The sequence below is a fragment of the Maniola hyperantus genome, chromosome Z (assembly GCF_902806685.2).
Source record: "Maniola hyperantus chromosome Z, iAphHyp1.2, whole genome shotgun sequence".
NCBI classification, from domain to species: Eukaryota; Metazoa; Arthropoda; class Insecta; order Lepidoptera; family Nymphalidae; genus Maniola; species Maniola hyperantus.
In genome coordinates, this window is record NC_048564.1 from 9,968,275 (window position 1) to 9,992,726 (window position 24,452).

At 34.9% G+C, this 24,452-nt stretch overlaps 1 protein-coding gene across 9 annotated transcripts in view; it reads right to left on the minus strand.

Annotated features, from left to right (window-relative positions):
- Positions 1–5,142: 5,142 nt before the first annotated feature.
- The window catches only part of Mbs (Myosin binding subunit), a 51,074-nt gene continuing 31,764 nt past the window's right edge, over positions 5,143–24,452 (minus strand). For 5 of the 9 annotated variants that reach the window (XM_069508772.1, XM_069508780.1, XM_069508779.1 and 2 more), the window contains 7 exons: positions 23,043–23,205; positions 22,142–22,284; positions 21,238–21,297; positions 15,420–15,575; positions 12,810–12,899; positions 11,541–11,639; positions 5,143–6,902 (listed from right to left, as the gene is read on the minus strand). In XM_069508772.1, the coding sequence (XP_069364873.1) occupies positions 11,541–11,639; positions 12,810–12,899; positions 15,420–15,575; positions 21,238–21,297; positions 22,142–22,284; positions 23,043–23,205 (711 nt within the window). In that variant the 3' untranslated portion in view covers positions 5,143–6,902. The remainder of the gene's footprint in view (positions 6,903–11,540; positions 11,640–12,809; positions 12,900–15,419; positions 15,576–21,237; positions 21,298–22,141; positions 22,285–23,042; positions 23,206–24,452) is intronic. The other 4 variants (XM_069508776.1, XM_069508773.1, XM_069508774.1 and 1 more) reach the window with 4 other exon arrangements.

A 24,452-nucleotide genomic window follows, 5' to 3' on the forward strand; every position in this document is an offset into this window, starting at 1 on the left:
TATATTTCCAACCGTTAACAAAACAGGGTAAACTTTAGTAAATGTTTGGACGTTAATTACTTAATTTTAGTAAACCCTCTAGAATGTTACAGCACTTTTCATTTCACCTTTTCTTTTTGCATTTTAGTGATTTTTCCACGCAGAAAAAAATTCCCCATAACAAAACCTTTGATTTTTTCTACTATTCAGATGATTCGGGGTTTGGCCAAAACTGATTGTTACAACCTTTCCAACATTTTGTTAATTTCTTTTTAAACATATCGATCTGTTTGCAACTTTTCATTTTTATCTAAGTTAAATAGGTGTATTACTTACGACTTAAGTAGGTATCATTCCATTTCTATTTTATTTTTAACATTGATGTGATTATTAATGGAAGCGTTCTCTGTTTGGCTAAGGTAATAAAGAATAAACTTGTTGTATTTTGTATAAATATTTAATAAATATATGATTGTGTCGACATAGGAGTACCTATTTTTTTAATGTGTTCGTTTAATAAATGTACTTTGATATATCTTTTTTTTATTAGATAGTTTTTTTTTCAATTGATTCCTTTTTAGCCGACTTCATTATTAAATCCCGAGAAATGGAGGGGTGATAACACACCTTATAAGATTGATCGCTTTGTGTGCCAGTTTGTCTGTGTATCTGTCCCTGACATCGAGCGCTCAAATAGAGATGGACTGATTTGAAGGTGATTTATTTTTTATTCAAATGCCTGTTTATCGAGACGGTTCTAATCACCTCTTTTCCGTTAAGTTTACAACGCCAAAACGCCAATACCAAAATTAAAATTGTAACATTTTGCGACAATGATAATACCAAACAAGTATAACGCCCATAACGCCAAAAATACAAAGGGTCTCTTAAAGTACAGATTCTTAAAATTTAAGAGACCCTTATTATATTTTATAGATTAACTTTGTTTAAAATGTTTAGTTTTTTATCATAGCGATTCGGCATTTCGCGTAGATATATGGCATGCTTTGGCGTTTTGTGTACCGTTTTTCATCATTTAGCTTTTGGCGATCTACTCTAGACCCTTTTCTGAGCTGGTGTAGAGACCTCAGTCACACAATGAAGTATATTACTGACATTGGCGCCATCTCCACGGAAGAGAGAATCTGGCGATAGTCTCGCTGTTTGACAAAATTTGATACAAACAATCTTGATGACGTGACTTTTCTAAAGATGGTCAAAGGAACTTGGCCCTTTTAAACGTTGATTCAACGAGTTTGGATTTGTCTCAATGAATAGTTGACAGAAAAATCCAGGTTAGATGTTTGAGTAGGATGGTAACTGGATGAAAGTTAGTGACCGACCGAAGGTCGATTGCTGGCCGGGGCCGTTGCTGATTAATTGGCTTAAGTTTATGGTGACTGCCCCTCCCGCGCGCTCTCTCGCATTCGTAAAGGATCGTTCAATTTCAGCGCTTTCTAGAAACCTTCGACTTCAGCCAAAACATCGGCCCATTTTGACAGAAACCCAAGCTGGCTTTTTTTGACTGAGTGACCGAAGCCAAAGCAGAAGGTTCAGTCGGACAGTACCACAAGGTCGCCAAGTGAAATTTGGGGTATTCCACGTGAAGCGGACAGGTAAAAAAATTTATATTTCCGATTTTAATAATATTTGACCATGCAATAAATGTGTGAGTAATATTATAAATGCATTCAATATTAACTGGCGTGTTTCCACTTGAGACCGTCATTAGCAATAACAATAGGATTACATTCGACATGATACGTAAACAACAGGGGTAATAAACCAAACACTCATAGAGCCAATTAATTTTTAAAGGAGCCGGTTCAACCGAACCGGCTCTATATATAGAATATATTTTGTGGCAAACCAATCAGTGTTGATACCAGGTATAGTGTATTATCTATGGTTGATACTTTTGAATTCACCTGCCACGACTTATCATATTGTTATTGCTTGCTATGTCTCAAGTGGAAACACGCCAGTTAATATTGAATGCACTATACCTATATAGTAAATTTTAAAAGCCCGCTAGCTCATTGACTAGACTTTAGGCTGTAAAACATTTTGCATCTGAATCGAGGAAATATTACTAAAATCGAAAACATCGAAATTTTTTACCTGTCTACTACACATGTCCCCAAATTTTACTTGTTGGGGGGTGATTTAAATTTATAATTTACACATATTTTATTCATAAAATGGCTAAGTAAACGTGAAATCATTTATTATTGTAAGATACAAACAGCACACATGTGTAGTAAGAAATATTAATTAGATTTACATTGATGTACCTAGTCTGGCCGCACTTGATAGTAAATTAAAATATGCTTCAATTATGTATTGATCTGGGAGCATGGGAATGCTCCCGGCAAAGACAAGCAAACGAACACTGGCATGGGCCGTACCGTACGTTTCTCGAAGCAACTCGCGACACTTTCAAACTCCCTGTATCTTCATTGTGTGTAAAGGTAAAAGTCTGAAAGTTCTGTTGCCTAGAGAAATTACTAAACCAGCCTCTACCTCCAAATTACAAATTTGTACTTAAGAGTAACCTTAATTTTCCTTAGAGTCAACCGAAGGTTTTCCTAGCTTTGAAAATATGAAATATGGCTTGTGAATAGAATTCCGTGATACAATTATAAACACGATTCTCAAGTGGGCAAATGCGAGGGTAACAAATATTTACAGCCAGACTAGGTTGATCAAGACAAATATGATTGTATCTTATGTTAGCTACGAGATTATAATATAATACATACCTATCTACTTTACAAAAGTTTCATCAGCTTACTATTATTATTATTATTATTGTGGTCCACTGGTCCGTACCTACTCCATACTCATGTCAAACTCAAAACTATTTGAAAATGAATTTCGTATTTAAATCTTTACATTATAAATTCACACTTACCTATATGGTATATGGTTGTAACTCCTTCACCCAAAAACTACTGAACCGATTTTGCTGAAATTTGGAATGGAGATAGATTCTACCCTGGATTATAGCACGTAGGCTTTTATCCCGTAAAAATCCATGGTACTCGTAGGATTTTGAAAAACCGCAAATAACGTTTTTATGCATGCTAGTTAGGTATTATAATATAATTCTACATTATATAAAGTGTGAAATTTATTTACTTTACTATCGGGGTTCCAATAACTTAACACTTGCTTAATTGTAGTCTTGGTCACAAGGATATTTTATAAGTACTTTTTATAGAATAATATAATTCAGATTGATGTGAAAAAACCTAATTATCACTGAAGACGTATAATTGGCGTATGACATATAATTCACAAAATCATCTCATTATTCAGTTTTACAAAATGTGCAAACAACCGTTTACAGCAAAAATCTTTTTCTTGCATATTCTAATATAATAATAACTATTAGCTTTATATACACAGTTTATATACAAAGTATCATACAATTAAGGCGCAACACACACCTACAGAAGTACATAGTGGAGATGGAGCGCAGTGTTTATTTTGTAACATAAGCTTCAGTTACTTTGGCCTACCGATCTGCGACGGCAATTCAAAAGGACACGTAGCACGCCCGTTGGTGTCCTCCTAGTTTTGCTTTCATTGCACCAATTTCTAGCGTATATCAAAGATAAAGTTAGATTTAAGTTAAGATATCAAAATGTTAGGCATCGCTTTCACTTACACGCTACAAATGTGCGTTGCGCCTTATTAATTCATACTTCGTGACAAGAAGTACTCGTATTATTTAATAAATGAAATAGGTAAACCAGTTACTAGGTATTTATATTGAATACTTTTCTGAAAATGTTTTAGTAAGGTAGTTTTAGTAGTTAGCAAAAGTATTCGAAAGCTAAATGCTACTAGAATCCATTCTTACCCCGATATAGCCCGCTTTTTATTTGATTTGTGCCAAAAAAATGTTACAATCGACATATCTTTAGATACAAAAATAAATTGAGTGCATCCACACCAATTTTTTGAATGTTTCAGTCTGTCCGTTTTTCCGGGCCAATCTTCGAAACGACTTTGATGGGAGTTTTGTTGGCAGAGTACTTACTATCTTCCTCTATAAATGTGAAATTATTAAAATTCAATCGAACGATTCAGACGAAATGTAATAACAATTAATCAATGTTCTGATTAAAGCACATCCAGCCATTATTAGAACCATTAATTATCATTCAGTCCGAAGGCTTTACTATTGTATCGTATATACCTACTAATATTATGGGGAAACTCCAGTGAAGCTAATAGGGCATTTATAGCTCAAAAGAGGTGTGTAAGGGCCATGACAGGAGCTTCTACTTAGGTTCATGTCAGCCATTATTTCAAAAATTGCACATTCTCCCACTCCCGTCGAAGTATATCTTTGATATTTGTGAATTTGTTAAACAACATGAATATCTGTTTAGCAAAGCGCACGATATTTATCCGAGAAACTAAAGAAATAGGGATCCACTAGTAGCAACATATTGGGCCCATAATGCAGCATACAGAAAATGTAGTCATGCCATGTATATAAAATATATAATAAACTACAGTGCGACAAGGCTATGTTTTTTGACATACTATCTATACTGTACTTCATCTGTGTGTATCATCATAGTATAGATAAAGTCATCGTGTTAATTAATAATAATTTATTCTACTTGACTAATAATGTAAGAACCATGAATATAGAAAGTAATAATTCTAATTACTAAGAATTAGTAAGGCTGACATACATAAATGTAAAAGCCTGTTAATAAAAGATTTATAAAAAAAAAAAAAGAATTAGTACTTAAAATTTCTTTGATAAGATCATAATATTTGAATGCCAGAAATTGTTGAATACATTGGACTTAATATATTGTATTGTTTGTGCCACCTTTTGTACCTGTACTCAAGCAAATAAAGGATATTATGAATACTAATTTACCCTAGAATCTATGTTCTCTAGATGATCTACTGACTAGAAAGTGTAAATTTGCAGTTTAATGGAAGCCCATAATTTGATAAAATATTAAAACATAATATAATGGCCCTAATAAGAACCCCCGTCATTAACGAACACAAAGAGTACAAATAAGGCACGTTCTGAAATGCCGATTTACTAGTTGTGACATAGCTTTAAAATGTACAAGTATAAGATATAACCTAAAATAGGATAAAATAAAATAAAAACAAAGCAAATCAGACATTGAACATAATATTTATTTTAAACCAAATAAATTATTTAAATCAAAAAGCTCATTATGCATTAAGTATTACAGAAGTGCAAGTTATGATACAAATAGTTGTGATAAAAATATTTACTAACGATCCAACTTGCACTACGATAATAAACACTAACCAATCGCACATTACATTTATCATATATTCATTACATTATTTATAAAACAATATATTCTTCCTAATATTAAAGTTCATACTCTTGATCAAGGGTTTAGTAAGAGATAATATATCACATTTCCAATTATTATTTCGCGACTATTGCTTACAAAACAAGCTATACATACAAATTACAAATATGTATATATAAGTAATTCGAGATATATATGTATTAACTAGTAAAACTAATTGTAACGCCTTCATACTATCTATAAAAGTTTTTTAACGCTATTCTACTTTACACTTATATCTTTAGGAATATATCAATACAAAGGCTATTTTGGGAACAGCTTGATATGAAACACATTACTAATGATGTACCCTCGCATATGGTAGAAATACACTTCAGAAACATGCAATTAGATCGAACACAATACAAATTCATTACTAACAACAAAATTATTTAAGTACTAACTGCCTCGTTATGTTTTGAATAATAATTATATCATTAAAATACAATTAATACAATAATAATGTTATATTACAATGTATATATCTTTCCATGCAATATATAACACAATGTAATACTATATTTTAGCAAAACTGCATTCAAAATAACCGCTCGTATTTTAGTATGTATACCGCGTGAAGGCAGCGCAGCCAGAGGACAAATCATTAATTGATATCATTTCATATTCATATCTCAAAACAAATTAATTATACAATTATTCCACAAAATTAACTATACAATTTTTTATTTATTTATAATAAAGTTTAATAAATTATTTATCATAAACAATAATTGTAGAATTGTGATTAATAAATAATAATGTGATTGAAATAAAATTAATATAATAATAATGTTATATTACTATGTATATATCACTACATGCAACAAATAACACGATGAAATACTGCAGTAAAACTGCATTCAATATAACCGCTCGTATTTAAGTATTTGATTAAGACAAATCATTAATTGATATCATTTCATATTCATGGTTCAAAACAAATCAAAATATACAATAGTTCCAAAATGTGAATTATACAAAAGTATTTTTTCTTTCAAGTCATAAAATTTAATAAATAATTCGTTATTTAAAACAATAATTGAGAATTAGCTAATAACAATGTCATTGAAATTATAATCAATAAAATAATAATGTTTCTGTTATTTCATTTTTGTAATTTTTTTTAAACAATGATCAAAATGAGATATGTAAATAAATGACAGAATGTTAAAGTATGTAATATTATATAATTTAAATAATGTAAAGTTCATGCGTACTTGAATACTAAGAAGCGCAAAACAAATTGGTTAATGACCTTACGCACGTCAGCAGCGATGCATACGCGCGGAAAATTTTGAATTTACAGCAAATAATTGTAATTTATATTATATAATGCAACCAAAATGTTTGCTGCGACTACAAATTGAACTACATCTCATACTGTATTATCAAGGTTCCCAACGGTATATACAAACTATTTATTTTAGGAAACGAGTAACATAAATTACTACTATGTCCCAACACTCACTTAGACAGTTTGCTGATCACTCGTATTAACGCGCCATTCTCATCTTTCAACCGCTGGTTCTCTGCTTGCAGTGTCTGCTGATACTGTAAATATAAATCACAGTACTTAAGCAACACAAAGCCTAATTCGTCGATATTATTAATTACAAAGATTATAAGTTAAAAAAATCTTTAGTAATATCCGTCAAAATGCGTGACTCAACTACTTCCAACTTGTAGGACTTGATGTATTCAGTGAACGACAAAGCATAGAAATAATCCATACGCTCCATTATAGCGTGAGGAAATCTCATCAGAAATGCATACTATACCGCACGCGTCTTCAATTCGATTGTAGCTTCTCAACTGTCAATGCCAATCGCCGTGTGCCGGCATTTCGGTTTTGGGTTATAGCTTATACATATTATATTTTATCGATTAACAAACATTAAAGCATATCTTAAAATGTTCAGGTAATGTTAGAATGTAGAGGAATTTGACGTATACCACTCATATGATAAATGTACCTATAATATACATATATTATTCAAACTGTAACTAGACAAGTTCCGTACCTTATCTAAATATATAAAACGAAAAGGTGACTGACTGACTGACAGACTGACTGATCTATCAACGCACATCTCAAACTATTGGACGGATCGGGCTGAAATTTGGCATACAGATAGCAATTATGACGTAGACATCCGCTAAGAAAGGATTTTAGAAAATTCAACTCCTAAAGGGGTGAATTTGAAGTTTGTTTGGTTCACGCGGATGAAGTCGCGAGCATAAGCTAGTTAATTTATAAAGTTTAATATATTTTGAAAAATTTATATATTGAATAATATTATGAATGGGAAAGTGTTTGTTTGTCCTTCCTTCACGCCCTAACTAAACAACCAATTGACTTGATTTTTGGCATAGAAATAGTTGAAAGGATGGAGAATAAAATAGGCTACTTTTTATAACGGACGATCGAAGAGTTTCCACGGGATTTTTGACATTCATTTCGACAAAAAATATCTAAGATTTGTCAAATAAATAATATAATTCACTTAAACACGTACATATAGTTCAGTTAGTGGATATATGCAGGCCAGGCTCCATACTAAAATATTCAAACACTTTTTTGGCTCCTATTATTATGTAGCAATGACGACGTTGCTAACTTTTCAATTTAGAAAAAATTAGGTGTGAAGTGTTAGGCTAGGTCCACGTTTGTATCATTTTGCGTATCGTTATGGACTTCGTTACGCTAGCATGATACGGGTCGTAATTATTATAACAAGGTTTAACTTAACTCGGAAATGTAATGAGAAGGTTTCCAGGCAACGTTCGAGAAAATTTTCATAGATGGCGCTGAATATGCTACCACCACTAAATACGAAAAATAATACCTACATCTATATCATATATACTTTAAATTTTTAAATTTCAATCGAATGCGAAATTAATTAATTACTTCTATTATAGTTCACAGATTTTGTGGGGAAAAAACGTAAGGAAAATTGCAGTGCACGCTAGCTCTTACTCTTCATCTATGTCATTGATTGACACGATCTAAACATTAAAGCATAGATCATAAAGATATAGGTATTATTTTTCCTCTTTCGTGGCGACCTATGCGAAATATTCAAGAGACATCTATAAAAATTTTATTGAGACTGTCCCTGAAATTTCCTCATCAAAAATGTAAACAAACAAAAGTCACTGGCAAATTAATGATTCAGGTGTACTCAACATTATTCTAGAAATTAATTCTATATTTTGATTAATAATAAAATTATAAAAGATTTCAATTTTTACTAACAAGTGACTTTTTTTTTTATAGACCTTTATAGAGTATAATGGGTTCATTCGGAAATTTTAATAGCAATACGACGAGCTTATTACGACAACAATATTATTTATGGTTTTTAATGTTTAGAAGGGCCAAATGTTTAGAGCTTCTACCTTATTGCCAGTATCATATAACAAAATTTGCACAATTTTATTTCAAACAGTTACATTTTATATAAGGTATTTTAAGAAAAAACCTGTGTGCAATATTTAGTTTTATGTATTTATGGTATACATATAATTTTTACATGTATATTACATATAGTATACTTATACATTGTATATTACATGTAGTACTTTTCCACAAACTACATGGACAAGGATTTAAATTGGCTACAGTCTACACCATTGTTTACACTGATATGGAATTACATCTCCGAGTTTATGATTTAAGCATATTAGTATATACTCGACACGATAGTGATACACCAAAATGATACATGCGGATCAGCCTTGTGTTCATTTGACCTAAATGGGACAGTCATGCATCACCCTGGACAAGCCTACGGGCACAAGTCCCCAGATCAGTTAATTAAGGCCATTATCTCACTTTTGGGTATGCCTCTATTTTAATGAATATAACGCATAATGAATATATAGTTTGAGAAAAAACTCGCCATATTTACTCTGTGTCAACTGTCTTGTCAAAAGTACGTCTCACGTTTCGATAAGACAGTTGACACATAGAACAAATACGGCGGGTCCTTTCTCAAATTTTACGCACTTGGTAACTTGGTATACTACAGTTATTGGATCCAAAAATGTATTGTGAAAAACATTTAATAAAGCTGTAAGTGAGGACTACGGAAATATATGTTTTTACAAAAGTATATATACAATTTCTATGAATTTATCAAGACTAGCTATTTTTTTACAGTTCAAGTTTAGTTCAAACTTCTAAAAAATTATAGTTATCAATTTTAAAACTCTCAGGTAATTAATAAACAAGCATGACATAACAACATTATATGGTGAAACACGAAAGTGGTCAGACTACGCGTATCAGATCGTCGAGGGTAGTCGTACCTGGGTGCTGATTCTCTATGACATCCAAATTGTATTTGTTTCTATTAGCTTCAAAGTACGACGTAAAATTGGACAGCTCATTTAGGTTTCAAAATGGACGTTAAGAAATGGATTTCGCGCATAGTTTAAACGAGTTAGCCATGGTTAGGTTAGGCACTGTTACTCGGTTATCATCGCATTTACCCCCTCTCAGCACCATAGCTGAAGCCATAATAACGAATAGTTTCATTCAATCTATCTGTATGACACAGCCATTTTATCGCAGCATAATCACGTCTATTTCATCAAACGATTTTCTGCATTACCTGTCGGTTCTCGCGAGGTAGACGGGGGCTCTTTTTGCCCCACTGGCTCATTTCTCTTAACTACTTTTTGCCTCATTCGATACCTACAACACTTCTTTGCATTTTAGATACTTCTGCTCGGGCGATCTCCCTTGTTTTCTTTTTTTCTCCAACGTTATACGTTTTCGCTTACGCATTTTGCGATTGAATGCTCCAAATTCCAAGTTAGAAACTTTATAGTTATTCCACACAACTAGCACCACTTTGTGCTCACTCCTGTTAAGATCTCGCTGGCTTCAATTCGACACTTCACAGCATTCAATTCAAATTTAAACTTGTATGATACAATGTAATGCAACGAAAGATTTTGGGGAACGAAATCGCGAGCTCACACCGCAAAGCGCAGCGTCCACTAGGTGGACAGACCACATCGAACGAGTCGCAGGGAGCCGCTAGATTCAGATAGGCGGCGCAAGACCGCGGCGTTCGGACGTCTTTGCAAGATACATTAGGTTTTGCAGTGGATGACGATTAATGCATATATAATTTAAGACCAAAAATTCGATTCTTTGTAGCAGATTGGGTAATACCTAAATACCTTTCCTTGCCCCGCAAAAGTTGACTAAACGTCATTTCATACGTTATCTGGGTCGAAAAGTTCAGTAGTTAATTCGTTCAAGGCACACGGCTACGATTTTAATGTCATAGAGAGTCAGGGCCCTTGTTAGACACGTATCACACATGCTCGCCATAGCACACGGTTAATGTTGCGGTGTTGCGTCGTGACGCGCGGGACACAAAGTGGCGCAGTTGAAAACCTCCAACACAAGTTTAGCAATCAAACAGTGTGATACAATTACTATTTAATAATCACTCGACTACTATAATCCCTCACTATTAATTAAACATCCGTTGAAACGGGATGTTTTTCGTGTGACAAATATTTTTGTATCTAAATAACTATCTCGATTTAATCTTAGAATCGAAGTCATAAAATTAAAACAAAATAATTGGTATATATCTCCTAAATGTTATTTACTACTTTAGAACAGTACTTTTATTTCACGAAGCGAAGCGCGCTTTACTTGAGCTAACCAAGTGCGCGAACACGCTAAGAATGTGCACGTGAAGACGAGTAGCGTCTGCACATAAATCTTAACAAATGGCAATATATGATCAAATGTAAATGTTAAGTAGGGTGACTTATTGTTTCTTTATGTTTTAGTCTCTTTTTTGTTTATTGTGTAAAATAAATAGTAAAATAAAAATAAATGTTTTTTGTAACGAACAGATTATGCTACATCGAGCGACTCGAGGTAGTGCGAACTCCCGCTCTTGCATACATTTAGAGCGTTTTTGTAGACTTGGTTACCACAAGTAAAGTGCGTATCGCTTCGTGAAATAGAAGTGCTATAAAGCAAGATAAATTTTAGTGATTACATTCAAAATCACACATAACAGGTATTGCGTGTGACTAAATCTATTGTGTAGTGAATTTACTAAGCCATTATGTAAGAAAACTTAATCTGAGAAGTTCTCGACTACGCCGCAAAGTGCCTCCACGGAGCGATGCTCAATTCAACACATTTACCTATTTGGCGGCAGAGTTGGTCAGTTTGCTGACGACCCGCGTTAGAGCACGGTTCTCTGCCCTCAGCCTTTCGTTCTCGGCTTTTAGTTTTTGCAATTGCTACAAAACGAACAGCAGCGTTACAACTAGTTACGTAATCCTGGGCGGCAATGTTCGCGCCATCTTGACGTCCGCCCTCAGCTCTAAAGGTCTGACGCACATTGGAATAATTCTTAAATATCTCGAGTTTCACTTGTGTAATTTTACTGTCATTTAAATGCACAACTTGCAACAATGCACTCTTATAGTTATCGTGTAAAAGACAACAACCAAAATGGTACTGAACAATACTTGCTTATTGTACGGTTTCTTTTTAAAGGGTTAATAAGGTACATAAGAAGCATTTTTTTTGTTGTTCTTCTTTGATTAGCCAATGTCAGGTTTGTTATTTATTAAAGTTTAAAGTTAGGGAAACTATGGATAAAATTGAAAATTCGGGATTTGGAATTTGAAAGGAAAAGGATAAGGTTAGAAGCATTCTTAAACATGTGGAATCTCTTTATATAATATTTTCCAAGAAAACTGCGGTTTGCAGATAATGGGTAAAAACGGAACGTTTGTACAAATGTCAAATTAGTACCAAATTCAATTTTGCTTCTAATACATTTTTGTAAAGTACGCTACAGAAAATAATGTACATTGACCTTTAGAAGAAATAGCGGTTTTGTAAAGCGCTCTGTCGATAAAACGTCACATAGGCATGAGTGACAGAGACGACGCTCTACAAAGCCGAAATCTCATTCTCATTCTAAACATTATTTTCTGCCGCGTACTGTAACTTGATGACACTGTCAACTGTCCGACAGGTTGCTCCTGATCGTGACAGCTCCACTAGTACAAAGTATAGCAACGCTTTCAAACGTCACAATTATTATATTTTCATAGTTACTTAAAATAAAAAAAGTATCTCAGGAACCCAATATGCATAAGAAAAAATAAAATCACCCAAAAATTATGTTCCAATAAGCCAAATTTAGTTGTACGACAACTTGCAGTTTTTTTGGTACCATCTATCTTTAGAAAGTGACGGTTGTCCTTTACCTTTACTCTATTTAACAAGGGAAAAATTTTAGCGTTTCTAATTCACTAATGTGCGTCCACCAAAACAGTCTAAAAGCCTTCAAATAGTACATTAACTCTATTAAATCTGTATCTCATTTTATTGAATATCTTCGTGTGTTATATTGTATAGTGTAGTGTAGTATGGATGGTGTTAAAACGTGTACTAACCCTTACCTTCAATTCTTCCTCCATCTCAGATAACTTCCTTTCCATTGCCCTCCTTTCTCGCTTTTCTATCTCGGACAGCGAATTCTGATTCTGGAAAGCATAAGAAACATATTATGTTATTTATGTACGACGGTCTAAGATATTTTTCAAACAAGGTAAATAAATAAATAGTAACTAACAGTCGCTTAGACTAAAAAGTTACAAAACATCAGAAGTTACGGCACCGACGGGTAAGTCCATCGTGTTACCTGTAAAGCCGGATCTCCTGCGACCATATTTTTGTTAGAAATTAGCCATAACACGTTCTAAGAAATTTGGGGCCAATCTAAGCCATGCTAACATGTTGTCCTACTGGATTTAGATAACAACTCTTCATTCATCTGCAGGGGGAGGCTACATCTATTTCATTGTTGCTCTTGAACATTAGAAGCGTCTCTAGGCTCTCTCTCATGTGTGTGTGTACAACATTTTGAGTATTTTATAAAGTCGCATGTAAATTTGCTGAACTTATTTTGTTAGATTTTAGGCACAAGAGGCCCGGCTTTATAATCAAGCCACGGTTCCCAGAGAAATTCCACCGGTTCTAGTATTTTTGTTATTTAACAAAATTATTCAATAATGTAGGTAGGCACATTCGCAAATATCGATAAAGAGAACCAAAAATCGCCAAATACACATATTTGAAAAACTGGCGAAGAAAACGGTGTAATTACACTCCTGATCAAAATCAAGCTTTTTTTTCTTTAATCTAGACGTTTTTGGGCCATTGAATACAAATTTGAACCCTTTTCTAAGTAAACTGGCGTGAAACTTAGATAAAATTGAGTCCAAAGTTTTTGATTTTGCTTAAAATGGTATGTTTACAGTAAAGTTTCAACAGCATTCAGCCTTTAGCTCCTCCAAAATTTTATTTCGTTCAGTTACACCGTTTTGTTAGCCAGCTGCTCAATCCACAAAGAAACTGATGGTTTCTGTTGAAATTTACCAGCTTTCGCAGTTGCACAAGTCTTACTTTATATAAATCCTTATACGTAGACATTTGAAGGTATGTTCGCATTAAAACAAATTTGATGAGCAGTTACAAGATTCAAGATAAGCCAAATTCGAGACAATCTTTCAAGTGGGATCTGCTAATGTGATTAGTGGTTTGCAGTGGGCGGGGATTAGTCAAACGCTTTAAAATAGGGGCGCGTACGTATGACATACGCTACAAGTGTCACGGTCGTGTGCCACGCGCCAAACATGTAATCGACTATTATTGTACCTGTCTATTGTATAACTAGCTGATGCCCGCGACTTTGTCCGCGTGGAATTAGGTTTTTTAAAAATCCCGTGGGAACTCTTTGATTTTCTGGGATAAAAAGTAGTCTATGTCACTGTCCAGGTCTTTATCTATACCCATGCAAAAATCACGTCAATCCGTTGCACCGTTGCGACGTAATTGAAGGACAAACCAACAAACAAACACACTTTCGCATTTATAATAAGAGTACTGATTATGTCTTCTTCCTCTCTTATTATCATGATTGTCATGTTTTTGTGACAGTATATTCATTATTCATATCCATATCATATCAATAAAAGCAGAATGCAGGTGTCCTTTTTCTTTTTCTTTAAATTCCAATCAAACCAGTCCCTTAGCGTTAGGATGCTCTTAACTAATATTTAATTAATTAATTTTCAACAAATTAATTGCTTCAGTAATCTCCCGTATTTCTTTTGGTAAATAACAAAACCGAAGCATTCTTCAGTATTATACGCATTTCAAATCTTATTAGTAGTCTAAGTAGACATTCTAAAAAATATGACTCTTATTTCCACCTGATGTTTCCCGAACCAGGTATTCGTTCTAAACAACGACCTCTATATTGTAGTAGAACGTACCAGATGGGCCATTCCGAACAAAAAATTTTGCGGGCTGCAACTCGTGTTTGCTTACAACTTAGCGTCAAACTAATTTTGTTACCTTCATAGAACACGATTTTTGTTTCAAATAGTACGTACTTCTATAGAAAATAATTTAGTTCACTAGTTCAAAATAATTCGAATGCATAGAGAAACTGGCTATTTTCGTAGAATTTCATAAAAATAATTTGCAAAACTAACGCAAATAAACTAAAATCGCAAAGCAAAATCTAAGAAGGCTAAAAACGCCCTTTTGAACGCCAGCAAAGGTGTATCTTCACCTACATAAAACTTGGCAAATTACAAACATGCTAACTTGAAGACGTCAAATACTCTGTATTTAATTATATTAGGCCTTGAGTTTCCAGATACTATCAGAACAAAAAAACAAAATATTAAATTTAAAGTAAATACAAATTTTGGAACAAATAATTAAAATTATATCAAACTCAATTTTAAAATCTCCACGTTGAATACAATAGTCATTTACTGATTGTCGCTTAAATTATGAAATGCAAAAATAATTACGTACGACGAGAAAATAAAACAATTGGTAAGCATGCATTGATGATGATACGCTATTTTAAAACAATAAGTCAGTTCTCGGAAAGGATTCGCCCATGAGGAATGTAATGATACACATGATAATTCAATTTCTAACAAAATCTACGCAACATCGAACAATAATCATTGTTTGGTTCATACCACTTGGGACAGCCTGGTGATTGTTGCGCGAGCATCGCGCAACTGTTGCTCGGACGTCGTCAGCAAGGCACGTAGACGGCGCACTTCGCTCTGCGACGCCTCGTACAGGGCTTTGTAGTCACGCTCCTCGACGTCTTCCGTGCGTTCGCTGCCAGACTGTAAAAGATAACATCCTTTTAAATAAATATATCATGCTGAAGAGTACAATAATGCCTGGTTTACACAGTGCGACCTGTGCGACCACAGTGCTGCCGGTCAGTGGCTGCAGTACATCAACTCGCACTGTTTGCACCTAAAGAGTTACTTGCACTTGCGAGCCAGGGTAGCTCCTATCCGAGTAGCTTCAACATTTTTTGTTTTCACTCGCCTGCTCGCCTTCCCCCATCGCTCACATAACAGCAGCTCGCACGTCACTCATACAAAGCTTTTTAAATCTAGTTTACTCAACCGTTAACTTTTGCTGGTATTTGCTCATTTACTTTTGTTGGTTTCGTATACCTATAATATTTTCATAATGCCAACTTTTTAGTTTTATAATTTATAAAAACTAACATGTAACTTTCCTAGAAAATTCACTCGGAAATATAATTTTATGTAAGTATTAGTTTTGGAAATGAACATACACAATACCCGTCAGAAGCAAGGGAATTGAGACTCAAGGAGCGCGAGTTGAGCGACGCCACAGAGTCAAGATCAGTGAGAGAACGCGACCGCTCCTTGTTGAGATCACCACTTCGTTTCATCGATCGCGATTTTCTCTCCGGCCGCATCGGTAGCACTTCAGCCTCTGCTTCCGGCAATGTTTCTGCCGGAGCTTTAATCGGTAGTGGCACAGGTTTCGGTTTAAAGTTTTTCTGACTAGCCACCAATTTTTTATCAATTTTTTTCATCACAGGTGTCATTAAATTTAAGGATCCTATAGTAGCTCCACCTAAGTACACACCACCGTAACCCGAACTAGTACCGCCGTATATGCCCATGTTCGATGGTCTACCTAAGCCGGCCGTATATGGATTAGTATAATTCCGGTATGTCCCCGGACTATACAAATTTGAATAACTATTTGCATAAGGGCTGCTATATTGTCCGCCAATGATCGAGCCGAACATGCTCGGAGAAGAGCCATAATGTGAGGTAAGACTGCGTGGCCGCGAAGAATATCTATCTTGTTTCCGACTCATCCTCGATCACATCACTAACGCGCGTTATATACGAAAGCACACGAGAGCATTCGTCTCACGGTTTGAAAACACACTGACCGTTTTCTGCTACACAGAGTGAAAATATTGTTAGCTCCCACGCTAAACACTGGTTAATGGATTTGTGTGAGCGAGATACCTGTGACGTATTGAAATAATCACACGAGAGAGCGATATTCTACAGAACACGCGAGGAAACCCAAATCATCACCTGTAAATATAACAAACTATCGTAAGCGATGAAGCGCGAACTCGCGTCCTGATAGCGACTCAAGGACAGCGTCACAAATAAACATTACATATTTTCTATTATTAACACGACTGTCAATTGGTAACAGTCCCCTGAGTTTGACTTACTACTTCGGGAATCGAAGATCGTTCTTTGTCGTTGATGCTCGCGTCAGCCCCGCTACTGCAGGTAAGCTGTATGCACATACTATAAATAAGCTCCTGCGTCTCGATCTGACGAACATACATAAATTGTCATAAACGGTCATCCGTCACGGACAAAAGGAACGCGCAATAAAGAAACCACCAGAGGTTTAGACGGGTTAATTTATTTATGACAGAAAACATTTATTAATGTCCTATTATCTGTGAGCTATATATAAAATCTATTTTCAAGTTTAGAATTCTGTTGACCCAAATACTAACCTTAGTAGCTGACTGGAATTCTCAACGACGCATTCGAAATCCACAGAAATAGTTGTGGAACGATGTTACAAAAGACTTTATTTTGGTAGTCTTTCAAATATCGATTAAGAGATCACACGGATATCGAATCTAAAACCTACATAAACTATGAATAAAAATCATTTACGATTATGTCGAACAATTCGGACTTTTACCATCAAGACTGTAAATCTTAGGTTTTACTAGAAAATACCAGGTTTAACAGTAGTTCGAGTTTTTACAGTAGTATATATATTTTTAAACATATATATACTATATACTATATATAGTATATACTACTTTTATATTCTGTGTATATTTTCTATGACTGTGCTTGGTATTGTTGTTCCAACAAAATCCTTCTATTATAAATATTATCAAAATAGTATTGCAATTTTATAATAAGGCCCTCTGTGGCTATTTCATTCCACATGACAATGGCTAAGTGCATTATACTGGTGTAATAAACCAAAATAAGAACAACTGCTTAAACAGTAAATAAAATGCGATTGTAGCCCACAACGCAGCGGTCAAGGAATAATGTAAAACGAAACCAAAGCAGCGCGTACGATATAAATACATTTTGACGTCGGTACTAGAGACCATTTGATAGATACTAGTCATCAGAAGAAAAGTTTACTTGTGTACACTTTACATCTATAAAAGAAATCAGATACAAGAAATTGTGTTCAATCACATCTTGGATGCACGCGATAGAAAAATGGAGTTCTTAGAACTATTTAAGGTCACTGGTGAAGACGACGACGCGAGCATTACCGTATTGGACGACATTTGTATTTTCGGCGGTAAGCCCAACGCTCACCCGCAGCGCGAGGGCCTTGGACCCAACACCCAACTAAGACCTCAAGACCCTAAGCTAAGATGGCAGAGATTAGCCGACATAGGGATTAACACATTAAAGAACACTATCGTAGAAGCGTTCTTCTCCGAGCCACACCCAGGCAAGGGTGACATGCCTCGAAGCACGTACCCTTGTGTGCTGGCTTAGGTCAAATGGAGAAGACCCCACTGCTGCAAGTGCCGAGAAAAACTATACGAACTTTGAATTCAATCGGATGAACGATGCGCCACCAACACACTAACGACCACCAATTTTTAAAATAATTATTTATGGATGGATAAATAAGTTGCCTTTGCTTTGTAGCCATTACAAGCTATACGTATTTACTGTTTTTGAACTTATAGAGAGCAACAACATAAGCAGCAATATCAACATTAATGTCAAACTGGCGTTTTCAGCGGGTCTGCGGTAATGGCCTAAAATACATACGCTATTTTGTTTGCTTACGTCAGTGCGGCATATACGATAGTGATTTCTGGTGTGGCATTATTGACCATCAAGACATCTGAAACGGATAGCAGAAACTAAATCACTGGCCAGCCCCTATGTAACATTTAAATTCGTTGATAGCTATAAATATAATCAATAGCATTCTTGTTAAACATAATGGACTTGTTACAACATTTTTATCAGTTTTCTCAGCGAGGGAAACTCGCGCATTGAGTGGGTTCCGCAACATTACTAATTTTATTTTACGTACATTTATTGATACGAGACTTTTCGATAAATTCTTTCACTTCAACCACGAGAACTGTTTTCATGCCCGAGATTAGGTCACCGTGATTTGTACCCTATTAAAGGTTTTGATGATCAGCCAGTGTGTGGGACTCTTAAGTACGCAGCTTTATGGTCGATGGGTCGTATATGTTTTTATTGCATTAAACTAGAAACCTGCCTCTTATATGACTATGACTTCAGTCGATATAAACAGCTTGTTTCCTCACGTCGTTTTCGAGAAAAAGTGCCGTGACTTTAGGGATAGGCTAGTGTTCTATCCAGTAAATTTCAAGGGTTTCGTTGTTTTTTATTAAGATGTACAGAACATTAAATTTAATTGATTTTTAGAGTTCCATAAGTCTGAATGAATAAACGGAACCCTTATAATATCACTTGTGTCTCTCTGTGTGTCTGTCTGTCTGTCTGTATGCTCACAAACTTGAAAGCAAAAGTGTTTTCACTGATGACAACCGACTACAATAAATTCTATAATTATGTTTGCTTTCACAAGACACCCGTGTGACGGATAAATGAAGTATTCAAGTTTACGAGGGCATTTTATTTTGACAACACCGCTGTTTTCAAACAGAACACTTGGCAACATTAAAACCGATTATCAAAAAATGTACGTATTTATTTACTACCCAGTTTTTTTTCCTTATTATTTCTTTGAATAGTAAAATAAAAACCTTTTAGATCAACAACTCTTCAACAGTGCGAGTTCATGGACTGATAGATAATGCCTGCGACTTCGTCCGCGTGGATATAGCATTTTTAAAAATCCACTGAGAACTCTCTGATTTTCCGGGATAAAAGTAACCTATGTCTGTCCCTGGGATGAAAGATATATATGTACCTAATTTCGTCGAAACTGCACTGCACACGCATCACGAAAAGTATTTTTTGTGTTCAAACCCATTTATACCAGTAGACCGATAATTGTTTATTTTGAGTTTAGAATTAAATGTTTCCTAAAAAATTGAATCTGGTAAAATATTGGGAGGACTATCTTGTTACATATTCTATAATAAAAAAAATACTCACTAAATGTGTTGCTGATCGCAAATCTCGAGAACAGCTGAATCGATTTCGCTAATTCTTTTTTATATATAATATTCCTTGAAGTACGAGGATGGTTCTTACGGAGACAAATATTAAAAAAAAATTAATCGACTGTTAGCGGAACGAAGTTCGCCAGGGCAGCTAGTACTATATAATGTTTTTTTGCCAATTCACAATTAAATACCTAAAAAGTAGTACCTAATATTTTAATGACGGGTTTAAAATTACATAGATATACATAGATTTATAAAAGTAGCTACACGCAATGCGCCGGAAACACCTTGGGCGCAAATTTGTTAAAATAATATACCTAAATCGATTTTTTAGAACACGCTGTACAGTAAAATTGCGTTTGTGTGAGTGGTGTGAACGTTCCAGCTCTTGTTAACTGATCTTTACTACTATTATCTATTTTTATGTAGTATTGTACCGGAATGCTAATGCGGCATATTTTAGCCGGTACGGTGGTAAGTAGCTATGGCTGAAACTTCCTCCTTCCAGGACCAATTTAGAAGTTATTTTTAACCGACTTCAAAAAAAGGAGGAGGTTCTCAATTCGTCGGAATCTTTTTTTTTAATGTATGTAACCGGATTACTCGAAGACGCCTGGACCGATTTTGAAAATTCTTTTTTTGTTCGAAAGGGTATACTTCAAAGTTGGTCCCATTTAAATTTGGTGAAGATCTTATGAACATCTTCGAAGATAGATACTGGAACTCCTCAACGGATAAGAGTAAATTGCTCGCGATCAGTGTAATAGCTCAGTAAACAGTAGATTTTTAACCAGTCATAGCATAATTCCATGGGGCTACTAAAAATTGTGAAATAAATTTTTTTTACAAAAAAATAAAAACCAACTTCGATACACAAACACTAAAAATTGAAAAATAATTTAATTTATTACCGAATATATTATGTATACAAGAGTTAATATAGTTCCATAATTATATTTTTTGGGGTCGGTGCCAATGAGGTGCCATTGTAGAGTCTCATAAAAATATGAAGTCTAGACGATTCGCGCAGCTAAAGCTAATTGGCACCGGCACCAAAAAATATTATTATGGAACTATATTAACTCTTGTATGCATAATATATTCGGTAATAAATTAAATTATTTTTCAATTTTTAGTGTTTGTGTATCGAAGTCGGTTTTTATTTTTTTTGTAAAAAAAATTTATTTCACAATTTTCCACATTTTTCTTGCCAGAACTCAGGATTTACTCCATCCCTCACCACTGCACCAGGGAAGTCGTTAAAAATAAGGAATAATATACTCAAAGATGGGTAGCAAAAGAAAGCAACTAACCTGAACGTTTTCCGAGTCTCCGTCTCCTTCACCACCTCCACCACGGTCGTTGACAATATCCTAAAAGCATAAATAAGTCATATACTGCAGTGTTAGATCGTTAACGTACAAGATATGCAAACAGTCGTCAAAAAGTGTCCTTGATTATATTACTTATTTTTTCGATATTTCTGTTCTCTGTCTATTTCGATTAGATAGTGTAAGAAATGTATATTTGCTTATTTTTACTTACTAATAATAACTTAAAAATATAAATTCAAAGGGGGCACACTTTCCGTTATATTTTGTACTAAATGGCTCGCGAATTCGTCAGCGTGAATTTATGATTCCGAGGGATTTTTCGAGACAAGAAGTAGTCTAAGTCTGTCTCCAGGATGCAAGGTGTAATTAGATTATTATTAGATGATGCCTGCAATTTCGTCCAAGTGAATTTAGGTTTTTAAAAATCCCGTAAGAACTCTTTGATTTCCGGAACCAAAAGTCTATGCCCTTTACTGGGATGCAAGCTATCTCTGTACCAAATTTCGTCAAAATCAGTTAAGCAGATAAGCTATGAAAAGCTATCAAGACAGACAGAAGACACGCTTTTGTATTTATAATACTAAGCATGGGTTATAGCTTGAACTTATAAGATCTAAGACTGTCGACCCATTGCGGTATAGCTATTTAAAATTTAATCTAAATATACACATTGAAGAAGTTACGCACGCAATGACTCACAGTTATTTTCCCAAAACTATCTAAGGAAACTTGAAATCATGTCGGACCCTTGTAAGGTGAGTGCCAAGAATATATTCAGCAAATGTAATATATGAGTTTATTTATTGCGAAGTACCTAAATGAAATTCGTCCTACTAATATTGTAAATGTGAAGGTGTGTCTGTCTTAATATTATAATACTTACGTCCATATCAACATGGCCGACTCCGGTGGAACGTCGCTTCGGTCGTCGCCTGCGCTGTATCACGTTGAGCGCCGCTTGCGTGCTTGCTGGTGACGAAGAAGATTTACTTTCTGAACTGCTTTCGCGTTCTTTTTCCTCTTCGCCTGAATAAATCATGGCAAAAGTTTGGTAATTGCTGGTAAACTGTTGCAATTATGATTTACAGCAAACAACGCCCAGTTTAGTAAGGAGTACTAACCTTCTGGAGTAACAACAACAGCGATAAGGAGTACTTTTGGCAATTGGCACAATAGAAAAAACTTTATCATTCTGTATAAAACGGAAATCAAACCATTAATCATTACTATTTAAATATATAATCATCATGACGACAAAGCGTTTATTGTACTCAGCGGGTATGCATTGCATACGCACCAAGGGGCCCCTATCTTCAGAACGGAAAAACCAAATGTTCGCCTCTCGCGACTTTACTATCGGACAGTGAAGCATCACAAAAGAAATCAATCTTTTATTTTCGAAATTCCACGGACTCGTACGAAGCGTTCCTCGTTTCTAATACGCACTGCTAGAATATGGAATGCCCTCCCTGCTTCCGTTTTCTCCGCTAGTTATATTGTCAGTTCCTTTATAAGAAGTAATTAGGCACTTTCTAGGCAAGTGCGTTCTCCTTAGGCTGCAACGTCATCTGCTGTTTGGTATGATTGCAATCAAGCGCAAGCCTAGTTAAAATAAATCTGGTCACACAGAATACTATAATTTAATTTGATTAAACACAACGCATCGCGATTCGCGTTGGATCAGGTAATGTATTTTACTACTACACGTGTATTTTTTGCAATAAAAAATTATGAATTATGAATTATGAATTATGAATTATGTGTTTCAAGTATAATCAACGTACCGGTACGACTATCTTCCTTCGTCGACAAAACGGCGTGTGAATCAGTGACGTTAGATGTGGTGGTGTTGGCGGTGGAGGCCGACGGCGGGCGCCGCAGCAGGACCGTCGCCTCCGCAGCAGGTGTCGTCCGCGGCGACGACCGTCCAGCGTCCTCCAACTCGAACTGTGCACGCAACGATACTTATATACAACCTATGGTATCAAGTTTTGATACCATAAAAGTATTGAGCTTTTAGGCCATCCCTTGTTTGCGGATTGTTTTTGATAACTACCTTCTTTACCTTTGATAATCTTTATCGTGAATTATTTTAATCACTATGCCTGATATTTTTATCGTTTAAGTATTTTTTACTTATATTATTGCACTTTTTTTTTGAACAACTAATGAATATGTTGAATGTTTTAAATAATAAATTAATAGATAGTACATACAAAATGAGTTTTCACGCGCCATTTTAACTCTGTGTCAACTGTCATGTCAAAAGTACGATTCACCTTTAAACTAAGGACTAAAATCGTACATTTGACATGACATTCGACACAAAGTCAAATAGTGCATGAGAACTCATTTTTTACGCACTATACATATTTCCATATGCGTCAAGTATGTCTGTCTGTTGAACGGGGGCCAGATAGAAGTTTTTAAGTTTACATAACAAAAGGTGCATGGATGTGCAGGTTTATGATTCGACAACAGTAGATTACTCTAAGGTATACTTGCTTTTACTCAGAAACTGGTTGTTGTGGTACTTGATTTTAGCATAGAATACTTCCCAACAACTCATATTAAAAATTATTGAACATTAATATTAAATGCATTACTTGTCTATTATTTTACTGTTAAATTCTGTTTAGATACATCGAATCATTTTTGCCTTAGTGTGCGTCCGGTCAACACCGGTTTGAGACGCAATAGATGCGTTGGGCTTATTAATAGTTTTGTATAAAATGTTCCACTAATGTAGTGTATATCTCTTTGCAATAAAGTCCCATATTTCAACAAAATTAAAGTAAACCGCTATTAAAGGACGTATAATTTGATGTAATATCTTACTACAGTGCGACAAGGCTCTCTTGGCACTTGAATAACATTGACAGGGGGGCGCTGTTGGAGAACAAAGGCTGAAAATATTTAAACAAGAACAAAGGGGACACTTGACGGCAACGTTAGTTCCGATTTTCGCCACGCGCCAAGATAGCCTTGTCGCACTGCATAAATTATTATTATTATGTGATGAATCTAAATCAGATTTTTATTGTTTTAAGCAGTAAACAAAAGGAAAACTACGATCTTTGTGAGATTGACAAGCGGAACGTAGTAAGTTCAGTTACGCACGAAAACATGAGACTTGGCTCGGCAGTGTCTACGGTGGGAAAAAATATAAAATAAATGTATTAAAACGCTCTAAG